The 12500-nt window shown below is 40.8% G+C and overlaps 1 protein-coding gene across 2 annotated transcripts in view; it reads right to left on the bottom strand.

The window, feature by feature from the left end:
- Positions 1-240: 240 nt before the first annotated feature.
- LOC137983987 (disks large homolog 2-like) overlaps positions 241-12500 on the bottom strand; it is a 28747-nt gene continuing 16487 nt past the window's right edge. For both annotated transcript variants that reach the window (XM_068831147.1, XM_068831148.1), the window contains 7 exons: positions 10329-10434; positions 6907-7083; positions 5686-5758; positions 4105-4411; positions 3716-3888; positions 2572-2773; positions 241-1076 (listed from right to left, as the gene is read on the bottom strand). In XM_068831147.1, coding sequence (XP_068687248.1) covers positions 970-1076; positions 2572-2773; positions 3716-3888; positions 4105-4411; positions 5686-5758; positions 6907-7083; positions 10329-10434 — 1145 coding nt within the window. In that variant the 3' untranslated portion in view covers positions 241-969. The remainder of the gene's footprint in view (positions 1077-2571; positions 2774-3715; positions 3889-4104; positions 4412-5685; positions 5759-6906; positions 7084-10328; positions 10435-12500) is intronic.

The following is a 12500-nucleotide window of genomic DNA, read 5'->3' as shown; positions in this document are numbered from 1 at the left end:
TTGTTTTTTAAACTAAAGAATGCAAAGTAAGAAAGGCGTGGAACGGAAGGTGCGCTGAAAAGGGTACGCGACAAATACCTTTCCTTTCCGTTTTTACACCGCAATGGAGAGAGTTAAAACAAAGATATCATTGCCATGATCAGTTTGCAACCCACAACTTCGAAAATATTTAGGATTTCCCAATAATTTATAGAAAACTATAGGGAAGAATACGAGAAGAAGAAAAACTAGGACGAGATACCAAGTTCACAGATCAAATCTTCTCATTACTCATTAAGAGTTCTATGTCGTATAATTTCACTGCATATTTTGGCGCCTTTCAGTTTTATAGGCTTGCAGCAGCTTGGGACGAACCATAGTGGAAAGAACTGCACACCAATTAAGACGGCAATTAAAAATGCAAGGAGAGTAACAATGTAGGAAAAGAAAGAGAAAGAAGAAAATAGAACTAAATCGAACAATACTCAAGCGTTTTCTGCTTGGTTCGCAAGCTAGTCAACCAAAAAAAAAAGGTAGTTATGAGGGAAATATTCATGCTATGACAACCAACCAATAAACTTGACAATAGAGCCGTGGTTTTGTGTGCACCAAATTCGAAACAAAATATATTTTGAGAATTTAAAGAACTATTTCGGGCAGCACGTTCCAATTCATTGTAGTGAGTTGCTAGTACTCATCCTTCAGCTCGAACATCGAGTCGCATTCGAACTGAGATCGAAAATCGACAAGCAACTTATTTCTCTTCCCCCCCCCTCCCCCCCCCCAAAAATGCCCAACTTTGCCAAGCCTTTGTGGAAACACAAGAGACTTGGACTCGTTTAGGCTTAAATTTCGTTTCTCTTCGTCGCGTGGCCGAAGTCGCACTAAAGTGGCAACTACCACGACGTCGATCAGTCACCATGAATCCAGGGTTGGCGCTGCTGCGTATATTTTTGATTATATTGTATGTATAGCCTATGGTAACGCGAGTCAGAGCTTCTCCTTGGAAGGAATCCAAATCACTGGGCCTGACTGTTGGCGAATCACTTCTTTTACTTTCGTGTAAATTTCGTCGTACGTCTCACCTTGAACAACAGCTGAAGGATAAGATAATCGAAAAAACGTCAGCCTTTTGACATTTTCACGTCAAAAACATTCATCACAAGAACACAGGATAATGACTGAAAAAAAGTTCTCTCTCCTCTTGAGTTCGCCCTCAACAATTTATGGTTTTAATATTAATTAACCCTTTGACTTCCGGGAGTGATAAGTATGTAAATTCCCTTCACAGTTTCAATGAAATGTCAGTAAGACAGGTATTGAGAATGAAGATTATCATCACCTTGAGGTGTGGTCTTGACAAAACACCAAATTCTCATGACTACTCAACAAAGAAATCTATGGTACTAGTTAGGAGAATGAACGCTTTGATCGCGGGAATGAAAGGGTTAAAATGTACAGGGGGAAAGAAGTTTGTGTTAGAGAGTTTCAGAGTGGTAGAACGCAGTCGAAACTGGATATTTCCTACCACGCACGTGCAGGGCACGAGGAACCCTTCTGAATCTCTGTTCATTGTTGTTGTTGCTTTAAAGGGGCAGTGTCACACTATTTTAGTCAAACTTGAAAACACTGAAAGCTGTCCTTACATCAATGACAACCAAAAAAAATGCTGTAGTTTTGTTTCCAATAACCACTGAAATGCAATGAAGCTATTCTTTGTTGTTTGCAGCCAAGGATGGAGAGGATGGAAATGGATTGCAACTTGAAAAAACTGGCCCGATTTTTTCAAGCTTGGAGACAGTAGGGAGCTTAAGCACGCGCGTTTTTGAGACGCGGACGGCAACCGGAAGTGAGCTGTTTTCACTTTTAACTGATCTCTATACAAACACATTTTCATTGCTTAGTATCTTTTCTCCATTAGAGATGATTATTATAAAGATCTGGGAGACATCACTGTCTTGGCACGCGAAATGCTCTCTTCCGGTCACCGTCCGCGTCTCAAAAACGCTCGTGCTTAAGCTCTCTAGTGTCTTCAGAAAGACACCAGAAATTAAATACGAATATGTCTTTGTGCAATGAATATATTTCATATCTTGTCAGTGGGTTGTCAGGAATGTTGTACGTATGAGCTTAAGTACTAATTTAGATTTCTACCCATTTTTGACCTAAAAAAAGAAAATTAAGCATGACAGTGCTCCATAAAGCCCTCTAACGTTATCTTAGCCCAAACGGCATTCCGTATAAGCTAGCCTGCGATCTACCAACCTAGCTCAGTGCTTTAGGGCAGATTTACACGGTACGATTTTGTCGCATGCGGCAACGGCTTACGACAGGCCCACGTCGAGATTTACGATTGTTGTGTACGTAAGAAAAAATGTCGTAGCATTTTAAAACATGTTTTAAAACGCCGCGACAATCGTAAGTCATGTCGTAGGCCTGTGGTAAGCTTGTCGCATACGCCAAAATCGCACCGTGTTAATCGGCCCTAAGAGAGACTGCTCCCAGGCTACATATAAACTGACAGTGCAATCCTACTGATAAGCAATCATTTTCTTTGGAAATCGAAACGAAAGCAGTTAAACTTTCCTCTACCTGTAAAATACTCTCCAAATTCTTGTTCCAATTTAAGAGCGCGGTCGTAAGTCTTCTGCGCCTGTTCTTCCGTCAACCGCTTGTTTAGGTCCCGGATGCACTCCACGGATTTTGGTTTCAAGAAAATTGCAATTGGATACAGTGTGGCCACTTGGAGTCGCTTGATAGCATAGCCACTAACGTCTAAAATACAGTGCTTCTTCTGTGCAAAGGATTCAAAATAAAACATGTGAGGCTTGAGAACATTGCAGCCATTAAACTAACCAAAGTTACCAAGGAGACAAGGACTAAAACTTGTCCCGCAGAGCTTTGATTTTCTAAACTGAACAAATAAAAGACGAATGAAGGGATCACTTTCTAAATTGTGGTTCCGCGTCGATGGAGAGTGAAACGGAAAATTTAGAAACGTCGAGTTGAGTTTCGAGTAAAGTTTTTGTGAATAAATACGGGACTGATGTATAAAGCTTCATGAGCTTGGTGTAATGTTTAAACACAGTTTAACGTCAAAGTTTGACTGGGAGCTTGTTATGAAGAAGTTTTTTTCAGATACTGACACGAGGATACACGGAAAAAGATCCGAGTGCTACTTTGCAGAAGTCGAATGCAAGACCTTCCTTCCGATTACTAGTTCGGAGGCAGTGATAGGGCTATGGGAGACTCGTGGGAGCTAGGATTCGGGGAGAATCGGAAAAAGATCCGACTGCTACTTTGCAGAAGTTGAACGCAAGACCTTCCTTCCGATTACTAGTTCGGAGGCATTGATAGAGCTATGAAGAGACTCGTGGGAGCTAGGATTCGGGGAGAATCGGATAAAAGATCCGAGTGCTCCTTTGCAGAAGTCGAACGCAAGACCTTCCTTCCGATTACTAGTTCGGATGCTCTGTCACTGAGCAAGAAGAGACTCGTTGGAGCCTGAATTCAGGTGAGAATTGTCCCGCAAAATTCCAAACCTTCTAGGACTGAAAATTTCAGAATACATTCTCGCTACATTGTTATGGAAGAGATGACAAATGTTAACCCCGGTTGAAGGAATGAATCTTTGATCACTTTTCAGGACGCACGCATGTTTTCAATTTGGCAGTTTTCTACGTAATGGCAAATTGCTCATGTGAGAGTACTGGACTGCGATTGAATGGCCTTTTACCTTTTCGGCGACTTCCTTGACAGACTGTACACTGGTGCCGTATAGGTTATCGTTGTATTGACCTGCTTCAATAAACATGTGATTCTGAATGGCTCTCTCCATTTCCTCGCGTGAATCCACGAAATGATAATCGCGTCCGTCCATTTCGTAATCTCTCCTCGAGCGTGTAGTGTCTTGCGAGAAATAAAAAGGATCAAAAGTTTAGGATTAATCACCTTTACAAAACAGTGACGTTTAGATTTAAAGTACGACTTTAAGTCTGAGCACTATGTGGATCTCGTTTTATCCACGTGCGTATGCTCGGTATGGAAAACTCGCGCTCATACCCACGCTCCAATCCAAGCCACAAACAACAGACGCATGCACACAAGGAAGGAAAAGTTACATACGGGGCACGCAGCTGCCAAACTTATCCGGGAATTCTGAAATAAGGTCATCATTTATTCTATCCTTGAGTGGCCCAAGCACAATCACCGGTCGCGTGTACTGCAACTCGTGCTGAACAACAGCTTCGTACGACAGTATATTATCCTCTGCTTTGGCACTGTAGCTACTTTCACTGTCACTCGCGTTTGAGGTGTAGCTCGGCTCCACGTCACTCGTTTGCTCGTTTTCGGAGTCCTTCTTGAAGAACGGAAGCTTCTTCGAAAACTTGAAGCTGCGTTTGCGACCACCAGAGCCTTCGCTGAATGATGTCTGCAAAGGGAAGCAAAATGTCCAATGAAATTTTAAGACAGATATCTTTCAGTGGTTACTCGGGGATACTCGGAAAAAATCCGAGTGCCTCTTCGCAGGAGCTATAAAAAAAGCCATTAAACAATATTCAGGGACCTGTTTTTCAACACGTTTCGGGCCCGAAAAGCAATTCGTGAAACTATGATCTGCTGCTTCTAAAAAAAAATAAACTCTTTGAACATGTTTTCGAGACCAGTGAAAAAACAATTGCAAAGATTCATGACTAGAAACGTTTTCCTTTCGAATGCACAAAGGGTTAATACGCCAGGAAAGTTTCGCGACTCTCCAGAAACGTCCCCCAGATGACCACTGTCCCGCTACACTGCAAAAACTGAAATTATCGAAACGGTGTATTCTCGCTTTGGAAATTGTAGGGATTTTTAGATCGGAGGACTAGGACGACGAGTACGAGTTCTCCGTACAAGGCATGCACATAAGGTTCGGAGGCCGACATCATTTTCGTCACCAGAGCCTCGGATCGACCCAAGGCTATGGGAAACTCTATGCAGGAGAACATGCGCCGTAGGATTCTTATAGCCAAAAATTGGCTATTTGAACCTTACGGCGCCTGCTCACTCCTCATGCTAACATGAATGCACCAATTAGAGACGCTTTTTATTGTTCAAGTTCACGAAAACCAACGAGAAGACACTTTGTTTCAGGGTTCCCCAAAGCTCTTCTCTCCCTCTGGGGTCAAGATTGAGGCCGACATGTGTTCGTAATCGAAGTCGCCCTCGTCCTTCGATTTGAGATGGAACTTGTGAACCCACGTAGATGAAATAAGGATATCTCACACCTATTTCTATCAAAGGCTTTCTCTATTACATCAATGAAGGGATGCGACGTGCGCCCCAGCAAAATGTTTCGCCGGGACCTTGAAAGCGTCCAAGGTCTGAGTCCCCAAAGAACTCTTAATCTAAATTTATTACGCGATGTAAAAGGCGGTGCTTTTACTCCGTCAAAAACACTTGCTAAACGAAACTAGTTCAATAAACGTTCGCCTGTCGCACAGGACGCGTTCTGACACGTCATAACATATATGAATACACTAGCAATAGACTTTTTTACCGATACGGCGGCCATTTTGATTTCTATTGTTTCGAATAGCTATTATGGGATGCCCAGGGGGCAAATACATATTAATTTGCCCCCTGAGCATCCCATAATGTCTTTCGAAACAACAGAAATCAAAATGGCCGCCGTATCGGTAAAAAGGTGTATTCCTTAATAACCACCTTTGTTTTGTTTTCCTCACTGTTTCTTGAAAACTTCACCGTCTTCATTCTCGATTTTTCCCTTCTTTCAACCCTAGATAAATAAAATGAATGAAGGGCTAGTTTCTAAAGAAACTGTGGTGCTGCGTCGGTGGGGAAGTAGTATACAAAAAGCTTTTAGCTTTTAGAATCTCTGTACGGTGGCCAATTTACATTATCAACTCCGTTGATAAAACCAAATTTTTGTATACTAGATAAATAAAAGACTCGATTACAAAAGGGTCTGACAGTGAAATCGAATCAACTGATTCAAAGAAATCACTTTCGTAAATGGATCCGATAATGAAGGGCGTTTGGAAATTTTGGAAAAATCTTTATATTATTTTTCCCTTAAGCTCAAACATGTCCGGAAATGCACCAAATAAGACCATAGTTAACAGAGGGGAATGGTTATGAAACCCGACAAATTTCTTTGTTGTAGGTTTTTGTTCTCTTTACTGGCCTTGACCATGCACAAAACACATTAGTTGTTTACTCCGTACTGGGGAACTAACCAATAAAAACGTGTTGATTAAGTAATTCATGCATCGTGTATGAGCGCAAAACAAAGATTGTGCACGGTCGTGGACTTTCCAACCTAAATCTTGGCATCTTTGTTTGCTCCTTTGATGTTTGCCGAGATTCAAAACCAGTCCCTTCTATTATCTATGTTAAGACACACAGTGTCCTCTTACCTTTCTCCTCAAATTAAACACGAAGACGCATTATAAAAGGGCGTGGTGCCCTACGCACATGCAAATGATTTATCAATCAACCCTGGACGCAACCGAGCTCTGTGATAATTTGTGCATGAAAAAACGCCCCTTATGGCAATGTGTATGTAATTTCATAAAATGTTATCTGTTGTTCTGTTGTTCCCAGGGCTCTGTTTATAGTGCGTCTTCCTGTTTAAAGATCACTTGTGTCCAGATACAGAAAAAAAAATATCACTTAAGAGTCCTTCCCTCCCTAAACATAAGCAGTTACCAAAAAACGATAACCCTGACCTCAAAACAACCCTAACATTTAAGCAATATGCACTGGTGTGAAGGCACGTAAATTGCTGGTATTTCATTCCGCCATCACGTCCGGAAGACGAGCTGCCAAAAGAATACCCGTTGCCGTTCGTCGGTCGGTCCCTCAGCTATATCTACGACGAACATAAAAGTGATAAAAATAATGACTGCACGAAGCAACACTTGCCTTCTTTTACTCGGGATAACACCTCTTCCCTCTTCCTCCCCAAGGGCATTCAGTCTTCTCGCCTGCCACCATTCGTCATCACTTGCATTGGTCACGTGAAGTATATCACCATATTTGAAACTCAAACCTTGGCTGGGGAGTCCGCTGTCCTTGGTCTTGTCATAATCAAATAGAGCCCTGTAAAAACACGAGAGGACATGATCACTCCACACGTTTAGCTAAAATCATCGACATTTCAAATGGACAATAAAGATGCCCCCCCCCAACACCCCTTACATTCTTCTATTCTGTCCAAGGTTGGTCTACGTGATGCCAGTTGGAGTGAACCGTTGGATTTTTCCCGAATATCCCTGAGTGACCATTGAAAAATTACATATTATCTCTTAATTTCATTAACCCTTGACTCCTGGGAGTTAGACTTAACAGATTTTACTCTGTCTAACGCCGGACGATTTTACTCATCATCTGGGGGCATCCTAGGGCGTTTGAGGGATTAAAAAATCTAAACCATTTCTACTACTTCATTCATAGCTGTATAGCGGGAAAATTCAGTGTCAACTGAACCTTTAATAGTTCAATGGACTAAATCCCTCGGATCTCGTATAACTCTTCTCTCCGAGTCTCTACTGTATTCAGAGCGGTTTTTTTTGCGGATACTTCCGATTTTCCACTTAAAACCAACATTTCATTTCTCCTGCTTTGACGTAATTTACTGTCTGCCCAATTAGTAAAGCACTTCTGCTCGGCTACATCACCTTGAAACTTAAAGAGAGGAAAGGTTACAGAAAACTCACCATCGTCTACTCGCTTTCTCAACAAATCATTCAATTTTACCTCTACGTTGTTGCCTAGCTGATAAATGTCCACGAAGAGTGCCGCAAGAACAGCACGATTGGTTTTTACTTAATTTATTTTCTGACATTCTCGGTAACCCCTCCTCCTTCCCCCCTGCCGCATTAATACGTACTGGTTTCACCTATCCCAAAGAGGAAACTCAGCCATAATACACCTTATTCCAAAATGGCCGCTGATTTTATGCGCATACAAATTGCCCCTTGTTGCATCGTTCGAGACAAACTATTCTTTTGAATTTTAAGCTTAAGAACGAGGCATCAAGGGCTAATTTGAATAAAAACAAAAGAATATTTAAATGCCGGCCATTTTGGAAAAAGGTGTAGACACTAGTTGGAAAAACAGTTTGCTATGGTTGATTTGTTGCATGATTGAACACAAGAGGATTCAACACAGGGCCGATATTTAACAGGTTTTGCCAAATGGTCAATATTACAAGAACCAATCAAACGTATGTCACAGTATTGCCGTTATACAATATTTTATGACAACAAAGACCGGCAAAGTAGTATTGGGATTTTCATTCTTCCTTCAGAGAATACTCTCTTTTAGGTTTATTCCGACAGGAGAATATTTCAATATAAACACAGCAGACTACACGATCTTCGCTCTGCTTACTTTAATTCACATCAAGAATGGCTGGACGAACAAACAAGGAAACACACGACTTTCACTGAGAACTGAAGTACTCATTTTTAGCTCCAAATATTTGGTGTCAATGTACAAAGCGAAGAAGGTGCAATTAGTAAAAGGGGCCCGGGAAAACCAAGTATTTCCTTCAATTTTCTGTTGAACTAGGCCAGTTGCAAAAAGACCGACTGGACTCTCGACTGGAGGGGGACTTAGTGTTTTAGTATCACCTTTGGTTTGCTTCTGGTTATATTTTTCGTTTGGGTGAGCCATTAAAGCAATAGGATAAAACGATAAAACGGTGTCAATTGTAGTGTCCCAAAGCCGTCAATCAACTGATTTGATTGGCAGCTCTTTTTTCCATTTATTTTAAGTAATAATTACAGGAACTCTTTCCGTCTGTAGTTTCTGTCATCTGCAGTTTTTTCGCGCTCATTGCTAACCACAGCATTAAACTTTTGTGCTGGGAAAGCTAAATTATTTTCCCAAGGCGATGTTTCAATTACAAATACGTTACCACCTCGAATTGTTACCGTTTTAATTAAACGATTTATCACGACAGGTAATCAACGTATCTACCCCTAACAGTGCAAAACAATGACAGAAAACATTGATAAGAAAAGTCACACGGGGTATTTTGACTCAGGTCAATTTTCACAGATTTCCCAAATTTGCCGATCATGTTTCACAGGTTATGGTTCCATGATTTTGTCTAACAATAAAATAGTTACGGAGTCTGTGTTTTGTGTGTCCTCTTCACCCACAGTGAAACTGCCAGCGCAAATTAAATACAAATGGCGCCAAATACTGCTGTGTTAACAATTGACCTCGGTTATTTGTTGCGTAACCGAAAAATATAAGCAAAAGCAAACCAAAGCTGATACTAAAAACACTAACCCCCTGCCCCCCAGTCTAGTCCAGAGTCCAGTCCAGAGTCCAGTCCCGTCCCGTCCCGTCCCGTCCAGAGGCTAGACTCCAGTCCACTTTTCCCACTGGCCGTTGAACTATGTTAGTCGACGATCATTCGCATGGTACAGAACTCGAGTTAATTGGAGAAGAAGAGACCACCCAGGCACTGTCATCGCCACTTAAAGAAGCCGGCAAAAAGTACAAGTGTTAAGCCGCGAAGATGATTTTCTCGTACAGTATAATACACAGCACCACAGGGAAGAGCAGCTCAATAGCTTTAAGTTAACCACTACGTCCAGAGATTAACATCTGGAAATAACTTGCAAAGAAAAATAAACAGCGTGACGAGGTGACTCTTCAAAAGAACGGCCATTTTTCATTTCATCCAGACGGACGGATTGATTACATTCTTTAAGATTTTCCGGTCGCCAGTCTATAGAAAATGGGAGTGTAAATTTTTTTAAAGCGAATCTAACAAACTGTGTTTATGGGATGGTCCAATTAAAACTCAATCGACGGTAAAATTGAGACCCGTCACGCCTGAATCTAGTCACACTTCCTCAAAAAATTTACCAGTATATTTGTCGTGAAAAATGCAACAAAATAACAGAATAAATGCGAATGATAATGACTTTCAAAATTATAAGCTTTCGTGAGCAAGGGTTTCATCACTGGCACTTGCGAGTGGAGATAACGACGAACATCTAAAGAATGTTGATGACCATACATCAATCCGCCACGATTACAACGTGAGGATAACCTTACGAGCACTGCAATTTCCACATGTTCACTTAGTTGGCTAAATTCAATGATAAACCACTCGTCAAAACACCGAAAAACGATTCATCGATACTTCACAGGGGTCTACTGGGTTTAAATACAAGGCCAACTTTACGTAGAGTGCAACAAATATTGGTGTTGTGAATTATAACGTACACGTTGTGTTGAGAACCAAAGACAGGTTGATTACGGCGAAGCGAGCTAACAAGCAGTCGAGATATTTATGATTGTGGGCTAGTTTATTGCCTCACCTCACATAAAGCTGTCGCTTTACTGACGTGCGTAAAGTCCCTGGGCTGCCACTATTCATCATTTTTTCGCGGATGTCATGAATCTTCGCTTCAAACTGGTTGTATTCTGTTGTAATAAAACAGAAGAAATAACACATAAATTAAGAATTTTTATGCAGCAATGTGAAAAAGGAACTTCGTCGCGTTTCGTTAAAATAACAGACGGAATCTCGAAACAAGAGTGGCCGACTGAATATGCAAATTTTCCAACAGATATGTCTTCAACTTACACAAGCACTTGCCGCAGATCGTTTCATCAATTCGTAAGAGTCAGAAAAGCTCGCTAAGATTCGAAAATCAGATCCACCAAGATAAACTCCCAAGAAGATTAACAAAATGTAACGCAATATTCGTGTCTTCACGATCGCTCAAAACAGTTCGCGCGTCGATGAATCAACAACTGCACCCAATATTTGCGGAAAGAAAGCGACGAAAACTTAAATAACCACGATTCCGGCCTTTAGATAAGAGGTTATCGCCCCGATATCTGCCAAGAACTGACAAGCGACAGCAGAGTTACTCCACCACCTTGTGCGACCATATAATACCAGCCTGCATTCATATTTAATAGGATATCAAGCCGCCGTCCTTCTGGGTCTGTAGGCCATTGTTAATGGGCTTCATTCGCAACTGACCGCAGAATGTTCCAACCGAACGAAAACAAAACATATTGTTCTTAAATGAAAATATCAGTCGAGTGCATTATCTATATGGCTTAGCTATGACGTCCTGATTCCCTGGCTAGCATAGCGACCTTCTAAATACAGAAATAAACGGGGCAATTCAAAACGACTAAGAAACAAGAATATAAAAAGCCCATCTCTAAAACACACAACTAAATTGATTTTCACTTTAAATTCGGTCTTGTTAATGAATCGTGGAATGTTTATGGCTTAAATTATATATATACTTCGACGAAATGAATTTTCTCAACGAAAACCAGAAAGATGGCAAGGAGACAAAAAAAAAACACTTTCCAACTGCACAATTCATTGGGTGGTTTTCAAGTCGGAATATATTCTTGCACCAAAAATTAACCCTAAAAACGAAAATAAGGGTGTTTGTATTTTATTTTAATGAAAGTCTTTCTGGTCGACAAAATTATATCTATTACTCGCTTAAAACCAATGCGGTCACCACTGAAAATGAGATAGTATTTCATAATTTTCTTTTCACATACGTCACTGCAGCCCGTCTAAGGTCCAAAAATAGATAACCCTTAATATTCGTGCTCGAAACAAGAATCCTATTGGAAAGAATCAAATAAGTAAATTGTCCATATAGTTCGTGGAGATACTGGACACCGCCGAAACAAAAGTGATGAACAACAGAGTAAATTTGGCCCTTCACGGGGGTTGCCAAATTAATGTCAACTAAATCGTAAAAAAGCGGTAAAGTAAAAAAAAAAAAAGAAGTTAATTTTGAATTGAAATGCAGGCAACCCGGAAACAGCTGCAACCGAAGTGGGATGTCGAATAGAAATGAGAGTTTCACACACAAAAAAAAGCTATAAGATATTCAAAGTTTGAAATTTGAAGATCCATTAAATAACAACAAAGAACAGTTGAGTAGATGTAGGGAATTAAGCTTCAAGCTTGTGGAACCGTCAAAAGGAACGTAGCAAGTCAAATAAACATAAATGGAGCATTTTTCAGAAATCCAACAGATACCACTTAGATGTATTCGAAGAGGACTGTGAATGGAATAGATCCGCCCTAGTCAGGTGCGACAAATACACAGCAAACAACTTTCGGGCCAAACAAGGAGACGAGAACCGGTCCTTCCTTGAGCACTAAGTATATCATTTGTAGAACTTGTTTGAGAACGGTCAGTTCTTGAAGACCGTCGAGGGCGACATTTTATATATGTAAATATACATATGTAGCATCTTCGCCTCGACAGTCTAACGCATGTTACGTATTGCCCCACCTGACTATGGTCACAACGGGCTGGTACAAAACACAGGTCTCTGTTTTACCAATACAGAAACGTACCTAAACATTCATTAAAGCGAACCTTACGCCTAAAAACTCTTGTTTAGATCTGATTAGGCCTAAGGTTAGCTTTAATGAGCGCTTAGGTTTTTTTTCTGCATATGTAAAACAGATACCTGTGAACGAGACCTGTGACCTG

This window comes from Montipora foliosa, chromosome 13 (genome assembly GCF_036669935.1).
Source record: "Montipora foliosa isolate CH-2021 chromosome 13, ASM3666993v2, whole genome shotgun sequence".
NCBI classification, from domain to species: domain Eukaryota; kingdom Metazoa; phylum Cnidaria; class Anthozoa; order Scleractinia; family Acroporidae; genus Montipora; species Montipora foliosa.
Note: the sequence above shows the minus strand (reverse complement) of the source record. Positions and strands in the feature narration are given on the sequence as shown.